Raw genomic sequence first — 22,214 nt, forward strand, 5'->3', positions numbered from 1 at the left:
TCTCAGGGCCCCCCACTAGGACACTTAGCATTATCTGAGTGTGCTAGTGTAGAAGTGAAAAGTTAAACGGCATTGATAATGCGAAGGGGATTTAAAACATGAAACAGAGCATTTATTTAATGAAGAACTGGATGCAGAAAATTCCAAGAAAAACAGTAGATATTTTTGGACCATCTATCCCTACGAACAACCGCAATTCGAGAAAGTGCGCAGGTGCCGGGCTACCTCTACTCCGTCTAGTTCGCAGCTTACAGTACCCAGCCCGGCTTGTCTCTTAAAGTACTTTACGGCCGTTCCCCAATTTGGATCAACTTTGTTGGAGCTAGGGTTTGGCTGACGAATTTCTTCCTCCGGACGAGGTCCCCTGGCTGGTACTGCCTTATTCCTCACCCTTGCGTCTATAATAGCGAGCGAGCTGGCTCTTGTACTTAGCCATCCGTATTGCCGCTTCCTCACGCTTGGCCTCTAGCAGGTCCAAGTTGCACCTCAGCTCCTCTTCGTTAGCTGACGCGACAAAATTCTGTGTCCAAGGCGAAGGGAGACCGATCTCTGCGGGCACCACCGTCTCCGCCCCGTAAGTCAAGGAGAACGGGGTCTCATGAGTGGCTGTCCTTGGCGTAGTGCGGTAAGCCCAGAGGACGCTAGGGAGTTCATCCAGCCAGTTAGACTGGGCTAGTTCCAACCTAGTCTTAAGCCCTTGCAGAATGGTTCGATTAGCATTCTCTACCTGACCGTTGGCCTGGGGATGTCCGACCGAGGTGAAGTGTTGGCTAATCCCGAGCTCGGCGCACCAGCTCCTGAAGGGATTTTCAGCAAACTGTCGCCCGTTGTCGGATATCAAGACATGCGGGATCCCGAAACGGCAGACTATGTTCTTCCAGAAGAACTTCTGAATCGCCCTTCCGGAGATGTGGTCAGGGGTTCGGCCTCCATCCACTTTGTGAAATAGTCGATGGCCACCACGAGGTGTTCGTACCTTCCAGGAGCTCGGGGGAAGGGACCCAGGTCAATCCCCCACTGGGCAAAGGGCCAAGGACTATGGATGGGGACCATCTCCCGAGTGGGTTGGTGGCGCAGCGGGGCGTGCACCTGGCAGACTCGGCATTTCTGGACCAGAGCTGCGGCATCCCGAAACACTGAGGGCCAGTAGTAGCTTAGGAGCAGGCATTTTTTGTCCAACACTCGGGACCCCACATGTGCCGCGCACAGGCCTTCGTGAACTTCTCGGAGGACATAATCGCCCTCCTCGGGAGTTACGCACTTTAGCTAGGGAGACAGGTACGACCTCCTATAGAGGGTTCCCCCAGCGTAGGTGTACCTAGCAGCCCTGAGCTGGAGTTGGCGAGCCTCGGTCTTGTTCACTGGGAGGGCCCCCCAGCTGAGGAAGTCCACGAGAGGGGTCATCCACGAGGCCGAGCTATCTATAGCCAAGACCTGGATTTGGTCAATGCTTTTTTGCTTAACTACCTCCACCAAGACTTCCTTGATCAGGTGGGCAAACGAAGAGGACGCCAGTTTCAACAGGGCGTCCGCCCGCTTGTTCTGTGACCTCGGTACCCGCTCAATCTCGAAGATGTCGAACAGTTTTATCGCCTCCCTCACCTTAGCCAAATATTTTTTCATGACATCCTCCTTGGCCTCGTACTCCCCGCGGACCTGGCAGACTACGAGCTGAGAGTCACTTCGGACCCTGATTGCAGTTACACCCATCTGGTGGGCTATCCGCAATCCTGTCAATAGGGCCTCGTACTCGGCCTCATTGTTGGATGTCGGGAAGTCAAATCTGAGTGCGTAGGTTAGCTCTTCCCCGGTGGGCAAGGTGAGCAGCAAGCCAGCTCCGCTCCCTTCCTTACTTGAGGCCCCGTCTACCAATAGTACCAACGGCTCTTCCGGCCGCGACTCCTCGGGCACAGAGCTTGGCTCAGTCACTGACATACTGGCTCCCTCGGCGAGAAAGTCTGCCAAGACCTGAGCTTTGATAGCGGTGCGGGGCTGATAGCCGATGTCGTGTTCGGCCAGTTCGACGGCCCATTTGGTCATTCTGCCCGAGACCTCAGGTTTTGTGAGTATCTGTCGTAAGGGTTGATCCGTCAGGACAGTAATGCTGTGGGCCTGGAAGTAAGGTCGGAGCTTCCGGACGGCGTGCACCAAGGCGAGGACTAATTTTTCCGCCGGCGTGTACCGCGTCTCCGGCCCTTGTAAAGCTCGGCTAACGTAGTATATTGGCCGTTGAGCCCCCTTGTCCTCCCGCACCAAAACCGCGCTAACGGTCTCGTTGCAAGCAGACAAGTATAGGAACAGGGTCTCTCCCTGTTTCGGGGCAGTCAGAGCAGGAAGCTCTGCCAAGTATGCTTTTAGGTCGGTGAAGGCTGTCTGGCACTCCTCCGGTCATTGGAAGTCCTTTGGTGCTTTCAGGATTCGAAAGAGGGCAGCCCCCTTTACCGCGGAGCGCGAGAGGAATCTGTTCCAAGGCGGCCATCCTTCCCCGTGAGCAGCTGCGACCTCCTTGACGCTTCTCGGGGGCCACTGTCCATGATGGCCTGGAGCTTATCCGGGTTGGCCTGGGATCCCCTTCTCGGGGACATAGGAAGCCAGGACTTTCCGACCTAACCCCGAAAGGTACATTTCCTTTGGGTTCAGCCGCAATCCGGCTTTTTCCCATAGAATGTTCAGGATTTCCCTAAGGTCGGGGACGAGCTGCCGATCAGTTCGACTCTTGACGATCATATCATCCACGTAGATCTCCATACTCTTGCCGATCTGATTCTGGAACAATTTGTTTACCAGACGTTGGTAGGTAGCTCCGGCGTTCTTTAGCCCAAACGGCATGGTCCGGTAGCAGTAAGTCCCTTCCTCGGTAATGAAGGAGGTCTTCTCTCGGTCTTATTCGGCCATCTCTATCTGGTGGTATCCCTTGAAAGCATCCAGGAAACACAAGACGTCAAAACCAACAGTAGAGTCTACTAACCTGTCGATCCTCGGTAAGGGGAAGCAGTCCTTCGGGCAGGCTTTGTTGAGGTCTGTAAAGTCCACGCACATGCTCCAAGACTGGTTCTCCTTCTTCACCAAGACGGGGTTGGCTAACCAGGTCGGGTACTACACCTCCAGGATGATTTTGGATTCCAACAACTTGCCGACCTCCTTCCTGATCACCTCATTCCTTTCTGGGGTGAAACTCCTCTTCTTCTGCTTCACTGGCTTGAAGTGAGGGTCCACGTTGAGGTGGTGGACAGCCAGATCAGTCGGAATCCCAGACATGTCCTCTACCGTCCACGCGAAGACCTGGGCGTACTTTCTTAGTAGGGCCTTCAAGCCCTCCTTCCCTTCGGGTGGTAGCGACGCACCGACGCGGAGGACCTGGTCAGGCCTGTCCTCTCTCAATGGGAACTCCTCGATCTTTTCCTAGATGCCGAGCGCCGGGCCTCCTCCCCCTGGATGTAAGGCTCCAAGCTGGTCGTCTGGGCGACCATCTTCTCAAGTCCCCGGAGCACGGCCAAGTAGCAAGCTCTGGCCACCTCTGGATCCCCATGCACCTCAGTTATTCCTCTCGGGGTGGGGAATTTGACGCTGAGGTGGAGAGACGAGGGGATAGCTCGGAGGGCATTCAGGGCGGGTCGTCCTAAGAACACGTTGTACGGGGATTGCTGTTTGACCACCACAAAGTTGACGGGGATGGTCCGGCATTTGGGCGCCTGCCCTATCGTAACCGTCAGGGTGATCATCCCCTCCGGAGTGATGGGCGGTCCGGTGAAGCCCACCAGGGGTTAGCTGTCCGTCCTCCAGCCCGAGCTCCTTGAACACCCGGTAAAACAGGATGTCCACCGCGCTCCCCTAGTCGACGTACACTTTCTTCACCCGGTAATTATTGGTCACGACGTCTATCACGATGGCCTCGTGGTTTCCGGACTCCAGGGGAACCGCGTCCCTTGGTCCGAAGGTGATCTCTTCGTCCATACGCAGGCGCTTCAAGGAGTCATCCCCCTCCGGAGGAGGTCGCCTGTTCTTCCGAGCTGCATGGCTGTCCCCTCCTGTGGGGCCCCCAGCGATGGTGTTTATTACCCCTACCAAGTTCTGGGTGTCCGGGTCGGGGGAGTGGTCTCGAGGGACGTCACGCCGTTCAGGGCAGCCGCGACGCTGGCCCTCGCCCCAGTCTCCGCGGTAGGTGTGTCCAGGCTCCTGGCCTGGTCGATCTTGCTGCACGAATCGCCCCAGGAAGCCGCGCTGGATCAGATCCTCTATCTCCTTTCGCAGGGCCCAGCACCCCTCCGTATCATGCCCAACATCACGGTGGAAGGCACTGTACCGGTCCTGGTTCCTCTTGTTCCGGGTGTCCCCATCTTAGGCGGCCGCCCCACTAGGCCCTCCGTCTCCATCACGGCCAGAACTTGGGCTCTGGGCTGAGTTAGGGGGGTATAGCCTTTTTCTGGAAGCGGCGGTTGAGCGGGGGCCTTATCCTTTGAGAGCCGGTCGAAAATATTCTTCTTGGCCTGGCTGTCCTTATTCTCGGGCGGGTTTACCCGTCCTCTCCGATCTCCGATCTCCGATCTCCCGATCTGACTCTCTCTTCAGGCGAGCAGCCTCCTCCGCATTAGCGGCTGCGTGCGCCCTAGTCAAGAGCGCTTCCAGGTCTCCGGGAGGCTTCTCGGCGAGCTTGAGAAAGAGCTCTTCCACCCTGAGCCCGTTCATGAAGGCGGCCATGACCACCTTTTCATCCTTGTCCCTGATCTGCAAGCTCTCCGTGTTGAAGCGGGTCATGAAGTTCCTCAGGAACTCGTCCGGCTTCTGCCTGATGGCCATCAGATGAGTCACGTTTTTCGAGTAGGTCTTCGAGGAGACAAACTGGGCAGCGAACTGCCTGGCCAGCTCGGGGAAACTCCGGATGGACCCCGGCGACAGACCTTGGAACCAGAGCCGAGCTTTCCCCTTCAGGAACATGGGGAAGGTTTTGCAGCGGACCCCATCAGCAGCGGTTTGCAGGCGCATATGCGTCAGGAAGACCGAAAGGTGATCTTCCGAGTCGGTCGTGCCGTCATACAGTTCGATGTTCGGAATCTTGAACCTCCGGGGCAGTGGGTAGTCCTCTATCTCCCGGGTAAAAGGCGAGGTGGTGTAGTTGTCCTCGTACAGCTGCGGCCGCAAGATCTGCTCAAGCTTGTCCCGGACAGGCTTCCACTGGGGGTGGTCCCGCGGCCGGCTCTTGATAGATCGGGCGGGGGAGCGCTCAGGCTCCTTCTGCGCAAGCTTCCACGAGGAGGGATTCCTTGGTCGGCCCCCAGCGGATCGGTCGCGAGAGTACCCCTCGCTATCTCCGACCACCGAGGCCCGCGGCCGAGGGGGAGTCCGTGGCCGTTTCCTCTTGGGGGGCTGGTCCCGTGACTCATCTTCCGAGGGAACGGGAGGTGATTCCCTCTCCTTTCCCTTCGCCTTGGAGGTTTGTGCGCCCCCGGCTTCACCCCCCTCCTTTGCCTGTCGAATTATATCCTCTAGCATGGGAAGGTTCTCCGTCACGAACTGAAAAATCTGCTGTCTCCATTCCCCCGAAAGGGCTGAGCCCCCGGCGCCCCGAGCCGCCTCGGTCTCCACTCGCCGGGACCCCTCGCCGGCTCCAGGTTCGGTGTTCTCCACAGTTCGCTTTGAACGCGTTCTCTCCATCAACACAACTACTCGTACCTTCGTTTCCCACAGACGGCGCCAACTGAAGAAGCACGGAACTTCCCCGGACCGAGCTGACTTGACGAGCTCGGCGTGCCGATGAGAAGAGCGCGTCCCAAGCCTGAAAAACGAACAAGGAAGTGATCCAATGGGGGAGCCCCGAGGTCGTCCCTGAGATCGTCCCCGACGGTGAAGTTAGTTTTCCGGTGAGTGGGATTCACGGGAAGTAACACAGTCGGGAGTAATTGGCGTATAGTGAGCGTACCTTGTGCAGTTGATGTGTGTTACATTTATACCTACTTAGGAGCCCGACCTCCGTACGTTGCGGGACCTGCCCAGAATAGCCTCAATCCCGCACTGAGGGGGAGCAATCCCGACCTATGCGGGATTGTTCTCTGGAGCCCCTTGGAGCCCTAGTGGCGGGGGGCCGCGGGACGGTTCCCATGGGCCTGGGGGTCTAAGCCCAACTCAGGCCTCCCTCTGTGGGCTGCCACGTGGGTGGGCCCAGGACGGGGCCCCTGCAGTAACAAACAAAATAAATAAATAAATAAAAATGCAGCTTGGGCGGATGTACAAAACTGACTTTGCAGCCCAAATCTTGAAACGAACTGGGGAAAGATTGAGATTACCTATTTCACTGCTCTCGGAGTTGAATCTACAGCGGGAAGCCGTAGGAGATTGAATACGCACCACCAGAGATCGAAGGAGATGAATTTGCAGATTTTAGTGAAGAGAACGCCAATGTGAGACTTTGATCTCTGGGTTTTTTCTCTATCTCTCCCCGTCTGATTTTCGAAGCCCCTTTCTTAAATTTTCCAGCTTTCCTCTCGGTTTCCTTTGTTTTTTCCTTTGCCCGACAGTTTTCTCCCTTGCTAATCCTAGTCCGCCGCCTCCTTTGCTTGTGAAGCCCTCTGCCTTTTTCCTTAGTTTTTTCGGCTGGCTCTCTCTTTTTCTTTGTAGCCCCCACACCTCACTCTTAGCTCCCTTCTTTTCAACCCTAGCCGTCACCCCAGTCCTCTTCATCAGACTTCGCTCCCAAAAACCCCCCTGCCGTTACTCTCCTCTCTCTGGTTTCTTTCTTCCCTCGTCGTCACAACTCTCAGCCTCACTTTCCAACTCCTTTCCCCAGTTTTCTTTTCGATATCTCTCTCTCACTCTCTAACCCTAGCCGCCAGTCCTCCCTCCCGCCGTAGCTCTTTGCTTTTTTTCTTTTTATAAGACTAAGCTCCCTAAACCCTTGGAAACCCTTGGAGCAACGATGGGGATGAAACTGCATTTTGATAGCATTTGGGAGCCGTTTGATGATTCTTGTTCTGGAATCTTCCAGTCAAGAATCATAAGGTGAGTTGGCAATATTCTAGAGAGTTTTGAAAAAAGAAATGTGGAAAATGAATCCCAAAACCCCGCTGTAATTTTTTGTTTCTGTGCTGAAGTTAGTGTACCAGTATTGAATGGAATGGCGCGCGTTGCCTTGCACGCGTGTGTAAGATGCCCCTTTTTTTTTTTTGAGTGATGATTTTATGCTAAAAGTCTTACAATAAAAATAAACAGCTAAAAGGGCAAAGAACGAATGCAAAATAAAAATAAAAACTAAAATAAAACAGTAGATAATAATAATAATCTAAAATGCTATACAAATGCTAAAAAAAATCTAAAACCAAAATCATGAAATTAACAAATAAAAATAGACAAGAATTATCACTAAAAAGAAAAAGAAAAATTATTTAAAAATTTTGGTGTCTACATCTCGAATCGTCTCAGTACCCTAAACCCCTGAACGATAGCAAGTACCACACCGATTTGGTAGGAGGTACCTCTCGAGTCGTCTCAGAAACATAAATGGAATAAGTGAAGTGCTACGAATTTAATTATTTACCCGGGTGACGGGGTGTCGTCACAAGAATGTATTGAACTGAACCTGGGGCAAATCAATTGAAAAATTAACTCCTGAGAGCTCCTGCATCCTACTCCTGCACCCTACTCAAGTGTGTTTATTATAAATGTGAACTACTCGAATGTTATAGTTTCCATTATTGTGTAAGTGTTATTGTTATTGAACTACGTGTCTTGCATGTTTTCTTGGCCTCACGAGCATCCGCTCACCCCATTAGATTTGTTTTCCTTAACAGGAGCTGAAATGGAATGAATTATGAAGAAGCTTACTTGATGGCTCATTTGATTAGAATTTTGAATGTAATTGTTTAGACAACTTTTGAATGTAATTGTTTAGACAACACGTATCTGAATCTGCTATCTGTATCTGTATCTGTATCTGTTATCTGTATCTGGATCTGTATCTGTTCTAACGTCGTTTGGAAGCTTGTGTCCAACGACCTTTCTGTGACCTCTGAGCTCAACACCTGTGGCCAGTTACTCGAATCGGGCCGGCAAGGGCCTGGTCGATTAGATAACGAACCACGGTAGTCTGTTTTGGGATCTTTGGGTATTGAGACCCTTGATTCCGGGTATACTCGAGTATTACCATTTCTGATCCGATTGGATTTCGGGCTCGGTGGGGTATGTGAGGTGGAAGGAATCGAAGAAAGTGGAGTCTACGGTATTGGTTACTCCTTTAGCGTTGACGGAGTGTCAACTATTATTTCGATCAAGCTTCGATGATGCTAATGGGAATTTGGCTCCTGAAAGCCACCTGTATCCTTCTGATTTGAATCATTGGTTCATTTACTTTACATCTGGCATGTGTACCTGATTTGTTAAATGTGAAATGCCATGATTTTACTGCTATATGTTTGGTACCTCATTGAGCGCAAGCTCACCCCTTTCTGTTCCTTTTTGTTTTCCTTACAGGAAAATAAATACTTTTGGACTGGATTTGACAATTGGCTGCCAAATTGAGCTAATTGAACATATCTTTTGTATAGCTCATGTATTGAAACCCTAAATGTACTTTTGGGACCGTTTGCCTTTTGATTTGGCAAACCAGACATGTATCCACTTTTGAATACTTTTGTATGCCACTTTGGCTTGTAAATGCTAAGTTTCAAGATGTGAATGTTTGCTTGATATTTGGTTGGGTTCTGACGGGTCGGTTACTATTCATAGCCGACTTCGGTTTCGTTTTTTTTTTATTTTAATATTTTGATTTGTTTACCCGCGTTGGTAAGCTCCGGAATGTATTAGCTCGTTCTATACCGAACCGTTAGTCCTGGCGAGAGCTAGGCAGGCAGTTCTCTAAACCCTTTGGTTCGCCTTAGGGGAAGGTGGGGCTGTCACAGGTGGTATCAGAGCCACTTCGCGTGGTCTCTGCGCGGAGTGAGCTTGGGGCCAAGTGGTGTTATGGTCCTGCTTTCGTGAAAGGTATAAGTGCTCTTTTGAGCATAAGCTATGAACTGTGCATGTTATAAGAGTAAGGATCGTTATCATGGGACTTGAGGAAGCTAGGTATGTATGTCGGGTAGGAATCTTTAATATGGATGATTTACTCTTGGGACCGGCCGGCTCGAGTTGTGAATTATGTTATTTGGGATTCTCGTGCCCGGCTACTAACTCAATGAGAGCCTAGGTTAGAAAGGACTTAGGCGAACTAGAAAGGCGATTCTATGGAACTTCATATGGTCTGTTCGGGTGTGGTTAAGCGTGATCAACCTTGATTAAGATATAAATGGTATTGTTCTCGTGGATGTTGGATAGAGCCCTGGGGGGGAAAGAAAGTTTTTCGTGAGTTCTTTTGTACTCGTGACCTAGTCTGTCTATAGTACTTTTGGAGGACTCTTTTGTTTTATGGGATGACTTTGTATGTACCTGACTGACTGTTTTGTATAATTGTTGATCCTGTTATGTGTTCTCTGTATATGTGTTATGTGTTTACATGCTCTACGAGGGAGTTGTGTAGTTAATTGTTCTTGTTTACTGGTTCCTGTTTAGTGCTACGAAAAGGAGGGTTAGGTGCCCTTTAACAGTATATTTATTTTGTGATCTAGATCGACTTAGATTTAATGGAAGGCACACGTAGTGGCCGGGGACGTGGGCGCGGGCATAGGCAACCTACGCCTGAAAGGGGCACTGGGGAAACCTCCTCTGGACCTAACCCTGAACCGAGAGTTGACCCCAACGGGCAGATAGCTGCCGCTATGCAGCAAATGACCAACCTGCTGGCACAAGTGGTGCAGCAACAAGGCCGAACCTCAAACCCTAATCCTGGAAACCCGGGCAATCATGTCGAAAGCGACGATAGGGCACTTGAGAGGTTCCAGAAGTTCGCACCACCGAAATTTATTGGGGAACCCGATCCGGATGTCGCCGAAAGGTGGCTCGAGAAAATGGTAGACATTTTCGCTGCCCTGCACTACACCGAAGAACGGCAGGTGACTTTCACCGTTTTCCAGTTGGAAGGGGCGGCGCGTTCCTGGTGGAACGTCATACGGCAAAAATGGGAACGGGAACAGACGCCCAGGACTTGGGTGAATTTTATGCGGGAGTTCAACGCGAAATTCTTCCCTCCTCTAGTCCAGGAGCGGAAGGAAGATGAGTTTATCCGACTTCGCCAAGGGGCCCAGTCTGTCGCGGAATACGAGAGCCAGTTCACCCGCCTATCCAAATTTGCCCCTGAACTGATCATGACCGAGCAGCGGCGAATAAGGCGATTTATCCAGGGTTTGAACGTAGAAATTCAGAAGGTCCTCGCGGTGGCCCAGATTAATGCTTTTAGTGAGGCCGTAGAGAAGGCGCACCGAGTAGAAAATGCTAGGCTGTAGGTGAAAAACTTTCAAGCCAAGAAAATGGGCTTTCCTGGGAGTAGCTCTGAGCAAGAAGGTACAAGTACGCCCCCTAAGATGGGAAAGGGAAACGGAGGAGTACGACAACCAGGGGTGTCGCGTGATGTCCCTCAGGGAGGACCGGTTTCTGTTACTCGTGGTCCCTGTGGATATTGCGGAGGGCCAAATCATACGGAGGCAAATTGTTGGAAGAAAGAGGGAAAATGTCTGCGCTGCGGTAGTGCCGATCATCGGATTGCTGACTGCCCAATTCGATTGCGAAAAGGAAAAGGGACCCCGCAACCAACTAAGACTAACCCTGGAGAGTCGGAAAAGGAAGGGACTGGATCCAAGACACCGGCTCAGGTGTATTCTTTAGAACACCATTAGGATCCTGACTCGTCTGAGGACGTAGAAGGTATGGTCCGTTGGGTACCATAGATTTTGATAGATTCCGTTGATAAGAAAATTTCGAGGGCGAAATTTCTTTAAGGGGGAGAGAGTGTGAGAACCCGTAACTTTTCCATTTTCTAGGTTTTGTTATCTTTCTAGGTTTTCTTATCTTCAATGGCTTGTTTTCTGCACTTTCTGTATCCGGAAATTTTTCGAGATAATTTTTATGAGTAAATATAGTTTTTAGATGATTTTTCTAGTATCGAATAGTTTTTGAGAAATTAAGAGCGTATACCGGACGTGGGACCCACTAGTGCGAAAAGTTCGGAAAAATTCGGCCAACTAGGTTAAGTTTCGGATACTGGGTTTAATTTACCGGGTGTTAAGAGATAATTAGAGGAAGCTATTTGGATTGATGTGAGAGGGAACAAAGTGATAGACTTGCATTAAATAAGTGACAAGTGTCACCATTTGATTGGAGGAACTTGTAAGACCACTATTCATTTTCTTACCATTGACCAAATAAATCAAAAATTCACCAAAAATTCCTCATTTTTGTCTTCCTCTTGGCCGAACCTCTTCCTACAAGAAAAGAAAGAAAAGATTCCAAGTTCCTTGCTCCAATCTTGCCCAATCTCACAAACTAACCGTTTCATCTTGAATTCCTTCCATAAAACCTCTTCAATTAGTGTTAGTGAGTTGATTTGTGGAGTTATTTGGAAAGCTAAGAGGACCTATTGCTCTCTCTCTCTTGTTTCTAAGGTGAGTTGTGAAGAACCACCCTCCTCCCTTAATTGATGCTTAAATCATGATTAGTGGTAGTATGAGATGCAATATTATGGATTATTTCTTGATTTGTGGTTGAAGTGATGAAGTTTTATTATTTTTTGGGGATTTTACTGTTTTAATATAAGCATGGTTGTGTGGCTATCTATGATGATTGGAAATGGTATATAATGATTCTAGAAGGTGGAAAAAGTGGACAATTGCAATCAATTTCTGTTTTGGAAGAAATTTCAGAAAATTAGGTTTTGTGAAGGAACATTCTGCCCGAATTTTTAGCTCCTAGTTAGAGGCCGAATTGGCCTTGTCTTAAAACATGAAAGTTGTAGGGAATGACATTTTAGAGGTGCCTACAAAATTTCAGGTCAATCGGAGTAGCGTAGAGTGAGAAAAGTCGAAATTACTATTGCTATTCTGGTTTTACCCGAATGTAAGAATTGCGCCTGTAATTGGTTGTTTTGGCTGGAATTGCTTCCGAATTGGTTGTTGAGACCTTATGATGAAATTTATCCCTGTTTCTTAGCTTTCAGATGGTTTTGGAATTTCTAGATTTGGACTTGTAGATCCTGAGTTATGATGTTTCCGCTAGAATGCGTTCTGTGAATCTGTTTTTGTGATTATGGTATGGTATCTTGAATTTTTGACCTGGTTACACTCGGAACTGGGTTGAGTGACCTTCTGTAATGTTGTAGCCCTATCTCTTAGCTTCGAAACGGTGGGTCTTGTACCTTTATCCGATAATCGTAGTGCCTTTGGCACCATTACCGTAAAATGAGGACAAAAACTGTTTTTTTCAGGGCTAAAGCTAAATCATTTCCGGATTTTTTTGGTTTCCTCTATTGTTTGTATATGCTTAGGGAACCCTGTTTTGGTAGTATGTAGAATTGGTTTATGACTTGTAATCGAGTCTTATTGTGTTTATTCGAATAGTTTAGGGCTTGACTTTCATATCCGGTCATTTCCTAACTAAATTTTGTACTTGAATGCCATTAAGCCTAGTGAACGGCTTTTGGGAATGAGATTATTTTTGTACGAGATGTTGGGACTGATTTGAGGAAATAATGAAGCCATGATGGCTGGAAATTAGGTAAACACAAGGGATATGCTGCCGAAATTTTACTTGAAGGCTAGTTGGATTTACTTGTGACTTGAGCGAAGGACTTTTGGGTTGTTTGAGCCTAGGTCTTCATTTTACCTTTTCGTTTCCAAAAATTCATGTTTTGCACCCTTGCTTTAATCATTATTTGGCGAGGCATACGACTGGTAGTCGAGCCTCACATGTGCATTCTGTATACTCGATTTTGAAAGTGGAACCTTCAATTGTTTTCTTTGGATTATCTTAGGGTTTCTTGGTGATTAAAGCTCTCTTTTGGGAGGTATCTGTACTGACCCCGGTGAGTGTTCCACTACCTGCTACCCGTTATGTGAAATATCTGAATATCTGAATACTTGATTTATGACTGTTGGAGCCAAATACTGTTTTGATAAAAGGGAGGCGAGGGTGTACTTTATCACACTCGTTCTCTGGTCTGTTCATATGCCAATTTTGAACACGTATCTGAATCTGCTATCTGTATCTGTATCTGTATCTGTTATCTGTATCTGGATCTGTATCTGTTCTAACGTCGTTTGGAAGCTTGTGTCCAACGACCTTTCTGTGACCTCTGAGCTCAACACCTGTGGCCAGTTACTCGAGTCGGGCCGGCAAGGGCCTGGTCGATTAGATAACGAACCACGGTAGTCTGTTTTGGGATCTTTGGGTATTGAGACCCTTGATTCCGGGTATACTCGAGTATTACCATTTCTGATCCGATTGGATTTCGGGCCCGGTGGGGTATGTGAGGTGGAAGGAATCGAAGAAAGTGGAGTCTACGGTATTGGTTACTCCTTTAGCGTTGACGGAGTGTCAACTATTATTTCGATCAAGCTTCGATGATGCTAATGGGAATTTGGCTCCTGAGAGCCACCTGTATCCTTCTGATTTGAATCATTGGTTCATTTACTTTACATCTGGCATGTGTACCTGATTTGTTAAATGTGAAATGCCATGATTTTACTGCTATATGTCTGGTACCTCATTGAGCGCAAGCTCACCCCTTTCTGTTCCTTTTTGTTTTCCGTACAGGAAAATAAATACTTTTGGACTGGATTTGACAATTGGCTGCCAAATTGAGCTAGTTGAACATATCTTTTCTATAGCTCATGTATTGAAACCCTAAATGTACTTTTGGGACCGTTTTCCTTTTGATTTGGCAAACCAGACATGTATCCACTTTTGAATACTTTTGTATGCCACTTTGGCTTGTAAATGCTAAGTTTCAAGATGTGAATGTTTGCTTGATATTTGGTTGGGTTCTGACGGGTCGGTTACTATTCATAGCCGACTTCGATTTCGTTTTTTTTTTATTTTAATATTTTGATTTGTTTACCCGCGTTGGTAAGCTCCGGAATGTATTAGCTCGTTCTATACCGAACCGTTAGTCCTGGCGAGAGCTAGGCAGGCAGTTCTCTAAACCCTTTGGTTCGCCTTAGGGGAAGGTGGGGCTGTCACAGGTGGTATCAGAGCCACTTCGCGTGGTCTCTGCGCGGAGTGAGCTTGGGGCCAAGTGGTGTTATGGTCCTGCTTTCGTGAAAGGTATAAGTGCTCTTTTGAGCATAAGCTATGAACTGTGCATGTTATAAGAGTAAGGATCGTTATCATGGGACTTGAGGAAGCTAGGTATGTATGTCGGGTAGGAATCTTTAATATGGATGATTTACTCTTGGGACCGGCCGGCTCGAGTTGTGAATTATGTTATTTGGGATTCTCGTGCCCGGCTACTAACTCAATGAGAGCCTAGGTTAGAAAGGACTTAGGCGAACTAGAAAGGCGATTCTATGGAACTTCATATGGTCTGTTCGGGTGTGGTTAAGCGTGATCAACCTTGATTAAGATATAAATGGTGTTGTTCTCGTGGATGTTGGATAGAGCCCTGGGGGGGAAAGAAAGTTTTTCGTGAGTTCTTTTGTACTCGTGACCTAGTCTGTCTATAGTACTTTTGGAGGACTCTTTTGTTTTATGGGATGACTTTGTATGTACCTGACTGACTGTTTTGTATAATTGTTGATCCTGTTATGTGTTCTCTGTATATGTGTTATGTGTTTACATGCTCTACGAGGGAGTTGTGTAGTTAATTGTTCTTGTTTACTGGTTCCTGTTTAGTGCTACGAAAAGGAGGGTTAGGTGCCCTTTAACAGTATATTTATTTTGTGATCTAGATCGACTTAGATTTAATGGAAGGCACACGTAGTGGCCGGGGACGTGGGCGCGGGCATAGGCAACCTACGCCTGAAAGGGGCACTGGGGAAACCTCCTCTGGACCTAACCCTGAACCGAGAGTTGACCCCAACGTGCAGATAGCTGCCGCTATGCAGCAAATGACCAACCTGCTGGCACAAGTGGTGCAGCAACAAGGCCAAACCCCAAACCCTAATCCTGGAAACCCGGGCAATCATGTCGAAAGCGACGATAGGGCACTTGAGAGGTTCCAGAAGTTCGCACCACCGAAATTTATTGGGGAACCCGATCCGGATGTCGCCGAAAGGTGGCTCGAGAAAATGGTAGACATTTTCGCTGCCCTGCACTACGCCGAAGAACGGCAGGTGACTTGCGCCGTTTTCCAGTTGGAAGGGGCGGCCCGTTCCTGGTGGAACGTCATACGGCAAAAATGGGAACGGGAACAGACGCCCAGGACTTGGGTGAATTTTATGCGGGAGTTCAACGCGAAATTCTTCCCTCCTCTAGTCCAGGAGCGGAAGGAAGATGAGTTTATCCGACTTCGCCAAGGGGCCCAGTCTGTCGCGGAATACGAGAGCCAGTTCACCCGCCTATCCAAATTTGCCCCTGAACTGATCATGACCGAGCAGCGGCGAATAAGGCGGTTTATCCAGGGTTTGAACGTAGAAATTCAGAAGGTCCTCGCGGTGGCCCAGATTAATGCTTTTAGTGAGGCCGTAGAGAAGGCGCACCGAGTAGAAAATGCTAGGCTGTAGGTGAAAAACTTTCAAGCCAAGAAAATGGGCTTTCCTGGGAGTAGCTCTGAGCAAGAAGGTACAAGTACGCCCCCTAAGATGGGAAAGGGAAACGGAGGAGTACGACAACCAGGGGTGTCGCGTGATGTCCCTCAGGGAGGACCGGTTTCTGTTACTCGTGGTCCCTGTGGATATTGCGGAGGGCCAAATCATACGGAGGCAAATTGTTGGAAGAAAGAGGGAAAATGTCTGCGCTGCGGTAGTGCCGATCATCGGATTGCTGACTGCCCAATTCGATTGCGAAAAGGAAAAGGGACCCCGCAACCAACTAAGACTAACCCTGGACAGTCGGAAAAGGAAGGGACTGGATCCAAGACACCGGCTCAGGTGTATTCTTTAGAACACCATCAGTATCCTGACTCGTCTGAGGACGTAGAAGGTATGGTCCGTTGGGTACCATAGATTTTGATAGATTCCGTTGATAAGAAAATTTCGAGGGCGAAATTTCTTTAAGGGGGAGAGAGTGTGAGAACCCGTAACTTTTCCATTTTCTAGGTTTTCTTATCTTCAATGGCTTGTTTTCTGCACTTTCTGTATCCGGAAATTTTTATAGATAATTTTTATGAGTAAATATAGTTTTTAGATGATTTTTCTAGTATCGAATAGTTTTTGAGAAATTAAGAGCGTATACCGGACGTGGGACCCACTAGTGCGAAAAGTTCGGAAAAATTCGGCCAACTAGGTTAAGTTTCGGATACTGGGTTTAATTTACCGGGTGTTAAGAGATAATTAGAGGAAGCTATTTGGATTGATGTGAGAGGGAACAAAGTGATAGACTTGCATTAAATAAGTGACAAGTGTCACCATTTGATTGGAGGAACTTGTAAGACCACTATTCATTTTCTTACCATTGACCAAATAAATAAAAAATTCACCAAAAATTCCTCATTTTTGTCTTCCTCTTGGCCGAACCTCTTCCTACAAGAAAAGAAAGAAAAGCTTCCAAGTTTCTTGCTCCAATCTTGCCCAATCTCACAAACTAACCGTTTCATCTTGAATTCCTTCCATAAAACCTCTTCAATTAGTGTTAGTAAGTTGATTTGTGGAGTTGTTTGGAAAGCTAAGAGGACCTATTGCTCTCTCTCTCTTGTTTCTAAGGTGAGTTGTGAAGAACCACCGTCCTCCTTTAATTGATGCTTAAATCATGATTAGTGGTAGTATGAGATGCAATATTATGGATTATTTCTTGATTTGTGGTTGAAGTGATGAAGTTTTATTATTTTTGGGGATTTTTCTGTTTTAATATAAGCATGGTTGTGTGGATATCTATGATGATTGGAAATGGTATATAATGATTCTAGAAGGTGGAAAAAGTGGACAATTGCAATCAATTTCTGTTTTGGAAGAAATTTCAGAAAATTAGGTTTTGTGAAGGAACATTCTGCCCGAATTTTTAGCTCCTAGTTAGAGGCCGAATTGGTCTTGGCTTAAAACATGAAAGTTGTTGGAAATGACAGTTTAGAGGTGCCTACAAAATTTCAGGTCAATCGGAGTAGCGTAGAGTGAGAAAAGTCGAAATTACTATTGCTGTTCTGGTTTTACCCGAATGTAAGAATTGCGCCTGTAATTGGTTGTTTTGGCTGGAATTTATTCCGAATTGGTTGTTGAGACCTTATGATGAAATTTATCCCTGCTTCTTAGCTTTCAGATGGTTTTGGAATTTCTAGATTTGGACTTGTAGATCCTGAGTTATGATGTTTCCGCTAGAATGCGTTCTGTGAATCTGTTTTTGTGATTATGGTATGGTATCTTGAATTTTTGACCTGGTTACACTCGGAACTGGGTTGAGTGACCTTCTGTAATGTTGTAGCCCTATCTCTTAGCTTCGAAACTGTGGGTCTTGTACCTTCATCCGATAATCGTAGTGCCTTTGGCACCATTACCGCAAAATGAGGACAAAAACTGTTTTTTTCAGGGCTAAAGCTAAATCATTTCCGGATTTTTTTGGTTTCCTCTATTGTTTGTATATGCTTAGGGAACCCTGTTTTGGTAGTATGTAGAATTGGTTTATGACTTGTAATCGAGTCTTATTGTGTTTATTCGAATAGTTTAGGGCTTGACTTTCATATCCGGTCATTTCCTAACTAAATTTTGTACTTGAATGCCATTAAGCCTAGTGAACGGCTTTTGGGAATGAGATTATTTTTGTACGAGATGTTGGGACTAATTTGAGGAAATAATGAAGCCATGATGGCTGGAAATTAGGTAAACACAAGGGATATGCTGCCGAAATTTTACTTGAAGGCTAGTTGGATTTACTTGTGACTTGAGCGAAGGACTTTTGGGTTGTTTGAGCCTAGGTCTTCATTTTACCTTTTCGTTTCCAAAAATTCATGTTTTGCACCCTTGCTTTAATCATTATTTGGCGAGGCATACGACTGGTAGTCGAGCCTCACATGTGCATTCTGTATACTTGATTTTGAAAGTGGAACCTTCAATTGTTTTCTTTGGATTATCTTAGGGTTTCTTGGTGATTAAAGCTCTCTTTTGGGAGATATCTGTACTGACCCCGGTGAGTGTTCCACTACCTGCTACCCGTTATGTGAAATATCTGAATATCTGAATACTTGATTTATGACTGTTGGAGCCAAATACTGTTTTGATAAAAGGGAGGCGAGGGTGTACTTTATCACACTCGTTCTCTGGTCTGTTCATATGCCAATTTTGAACACGTATCTGAATCTGCTATCTGTATCTGTATCTGTATCTGTTATCTGTATCTGGATCTGTATCTGTTCTAACGTCGTTTGGAAGCTTGTGTCCAACGACCTTTCTGTGACCTCTGAGCTCAACACCTGTGGCCAGTTACTCGAGTCGGGCCGGCAAGGGCCTGGTCGATTAGATAACGAACCACGGTAGTCTGTTTTGGGATCTTTGGGTATTGAGACCCTTGATTCCGGGTATACTCGAGTATTACCATTTCTGATCCGATTGGATTTCGGGCCCGGTGGGGTATGTGAGGTGGAAGGAATCGAAGAAAGTGGAGTCTACGGTATTGGTTACTCCTTTAGCGTTGACGGAGTGTCAACTATTATTTCGATCAAGCTTCGATGATGCTAATGGGAATTTGGCTCCTGAGAGCCACCTGTATCCTTCTGATTTGAATCATTGGTTCATTTACTTTACATCTGGCATGTGTACCTGATTTGTTAAATGTGAAATGCCATGATTTTACTGCTATATGTCTGGTACCTCATTGAGCGCAAGCTCACCCCTTTCTGTTCCTTTTTGTTTTCCGTACAGGAAAATAAATACTTTTGGACTGGATTTGACAATTGGCTGCCAAATTGAGCTAGTTGAACATATCTTTTCTATAGCTCATGTATTGAAACCCTAAATGTACTTTTGGGACCGTTTTCCTTTTGATTTGGCAAACCAGACATGTATCCACTTTTGAATACTTTTGTATGCCACTTTGGTTTGTAAATGCTAAGTTTCAAGATGTGAATGTTTGCTTGATATTTGGTTGGGTTCTGACGGGTCGGTTACTATTCATAGCCGACTTCGATTTCGTTTTTTTTTATTTTAATATTTTGATTTGTTTACCCGCGTTGGTAAGCTCCGGAATGTATTAGCTCGTTCTACACCGAACCGTTAGTCCTGGCGAGAGCTAGGCAGGCAGTTCTCTAAACCCTTTGGTTCGCCTTAGGGGAAGGTGGGGCTGTCACAGGTGGTATCAGAGCCACTTCGCGTGGTCTCTGCGCGGAGTGAGCTTGGGGCCAAGTGGTGTTATGGTCCTGCTTTCGTGAAAGGTATAAGTGCTCTTTTGAGCATAAGCTATGAACTGTGCATGTTATAAGAGTAAGGATCGTTATCATGGGACTTGAGGAAGCTAGGTATGTATGTCGGGTAGGAATCTTTAATATGGATGATTTACTCTTGGGACCGGCCGGCTCGAGTTGTGAATTATGTTATTTGGGATTCTCGTGCCCGGCTACTAACTCAATGAGAGCCTAGGTTAGAAAGGACTTAGGCGAACTAGAAAGGCGATTCTATGGAACTTCATATGGTCTGTTCGGGTGTGGTTAAGCGTGATCAACCTTGATTAAGATATAAATGGTGTTGTTCTCGTGGATGTTGGATAGAGCCCTGGGGGGGAAAGAAAGTTTTTCGTGAGTTCTTTTGTACTCGTGACCTAGTCTGTCTATAGTACTTTTGGAGGACTCTTTTGTTTTATGGGATGACTTTGTATGTACCTGACTGACTGTTTTGTATAATTGTTGATCCTGTTATGTGTTCTCTGTATATGTGTTATGTGTTTACATGCTCTACGAGGGAGTTGTGTAGTTAATTGTTCTTGTTTACTGGTTCCTGTTTAGTGCTACGAAAAGGAGGGTTAGGTGCCCTTTAACAGTATATTTATTTTGTGATCTAGATCGACTTAGATTTAATGGAAGGCACACGTAGTGGCCGGGGACGTGGGCGCGGGCATAGGCAACCTACGCCTGAAAGGGGCACTGGGGAAACCTCCTCTGGACCTAACCCTGAACCGAGAGTTGACCCCAACGGGCAGATAGCTGCCGCTATGCAGCAAATGACCAACCTGCTGGCACAAGTGGTGCAGCAACAAGGCCGAACCTCAAACCCTAATCCTGGAAACCCGGGCAATCATGTCGAAAGCGACGATAGGGCACTTGAGAGGTTCCAGAAGTTCGCACCACCGAAATTTATTGGGGAACCCGATCCGGATGTCGCCGAAAGGTGGCTCGAGAAAATGGTAGACATTTTCGCTGCCCTGCACTACACCGAAGAACGGCAGGTGACTTTCACCGTTTTCCAGTTGGAAGGGGCGGCGCGTTCCTGGTGGAACGTCATACGGCAAAAATGGGAACGGGAACAGACGCCCAGGACTTGGGTGAATTTTATGCGGGAGTTCAACGCGAAATTCTTCCCTCCTCTAGTCCAGGAGCGGAAGGAAGATGAGTTTATCCGACTTCGCCAAGGGGCCCAGTCTGTCGCGGAATACGAGAGCCAGTTCACCCGCCTATCCAAATTTGCCCCTGAACTGATCATGACCGAGCAGCGGCGAATAAGGCGGTTTATCCAGGGTTTGAACGTAGAAATTCAGAAGGACCTCGCGGTGGCCCAGAGTAATGCTTTTAGTGAGGCCGTAGAGAAGGCGCACCGAGTAGAAAATGCTAGGCTGTAGGTGAAAAACTTTCAAGCCAAGAAAAGGGGCTTTCCTGGGAGTAGCTCTGAGCAAGAAGGTACAAGTACGCCCCCTAAGATGGGAAAGGGAAACGGAGGAGTACGACAACCAGGGGTGTCGCGTGATGTCCCTCAGGGAGGACCGGTCTCTGTTACTCGTGGTCCCTGTGGATATTGCGGAGGGCCAAATCATACGGAGGCAAATTGTTGGAAGAAAGAGGGAAAATGTCTGCGCTGCGGTAGTGCCGATCATCGGATTGCTGACTGCCCAATTCGATTGCGAAAAGGAAAAGGGACCCCGCAACCAACTAAGACTAACCCTAGACAGTCGGAAAAGGAAGGGACTGGATCCAAGACACCGGCTCAGGTGTATTCTTTAGAACACCATCAGGATCCTGACTCGTCTGAGGACGTAGAAGGTATGGTCCGTTGGGTACCGTAGATTTTGATAGATTCCGTTGATAAGAAAATTTTCCGAGGGCGAAATTTTCTGTTAAGGGGCGAAGAGAGTGTGAAACCCGTAACTTTTCCAATTTTCTAGGTTTTCTGTATATCTTTCAATGCTTGTTGTTCTTGCACTTCTGTATCCCGGAAATTTTATAGATAATTTTTATGAGTAGAATATAGTTTTAGATGATTTTTAGGTATCGAATAGTTTTTGAGAAATTAAGACGCGTTATACCGGACGTGGGGGACCCACTAGTGCGGAAAAGTTCGAAAAAATTCGGCCAACTAGGTTAAGTTTCGGATTACTGGGTTTAATTTTTTACCCGGGTGTAAGAGCATAATTAGAGGTAAAGCTATTTGATTGATTGTGAGAGGGAACAAAGTGATAGACTTGCATAAATAAGTGACAAGGTGTCACCCATTTGATTGGAGGAAACTTGTAAGACCACTATTCAATTTTCTTACCATGACCAAATAAAATAAAAAATTCACCAAAAATTCCTCATTTTTGTTTCCTCATTGGCGAACCTCTTCCTACAAGAAAAGAAAGAAAAGCTTCAAGTTCTTGCTTCCAACTGCCCAATCTCACCAAACTAACCGTTTCATCTTGAATTCCTTCCATAAAACCTCTTCAATTAGTGTTAGTGAGTTGATTTGTGGAGTTATTTGGAAAGCTAAGAGGTCCTATTGCTCTCTCTCTCTTGTTTCTAAGGTGAGTTGTGAAGAACCACCCTCCTCCTTAATTGATGCTTAAATCATGATTAGTGGTAGTATGAGATGCAATATTATGGATTATTTCTTGATTTGTGGTTGAAGTGATGAAGTTTTATTATTTTTGGGGATTTTTCTGTTTTAATATAAGCATGGTTGTGTGGCTATCTATGATGATTGGAAATGGTATATAATGATTCTAGAAGGTGGAAAAAGTGGACAATTCCAATCAATTTCTGTTTTGGAAGAAATTTCAGAAAATTAGGTTTTGTGAAGGAACATTCTGCCCGAATT

At 46.8% G+C, this 22,214-nt stretch overlaps 1 protein-coding gene across 1 annotated transcript; it reads right to left on the bottom strand.

Annotated features, from left to right (window-relative positions):
• Window positions 1–379: 379 nt before the first annotated feature.
• On the bottom strand, window positions 380–1,168 carry LOC113782404 (uncharacterized protein K02A2.6-like). Its single transcript, XM_027328298.1, has 2 exons — window positions 1,090–1,168; window positions 380–936 (listed from the first exon to the last, which is right to left on the bottom strand). The coding sequence occupies exons 1-2, from the start codon at window positions 1,166–1,168 to the stop codon at window positions 380–382; spliced, it is 636 nt and encodes a 211-aa protein (XP_027184099.1).
• Window positions 1,169–22,214: the final 21,046 nt, after the last annotated feature.

This window comes from Coffea eugenioides, chromosome 9, assembly GCF_003713205.1.
Source record: "Coffea eugenioides isolate CCC68of chromosome 9, Ceug_1.0, whole genome shotgun sequence".
NCBI lineage: Eukaryota > Viridiplantae > Streptophyta > Magnoliopsida > Gentianales > Rubiaceae > Coffea > Coffea eugenioides.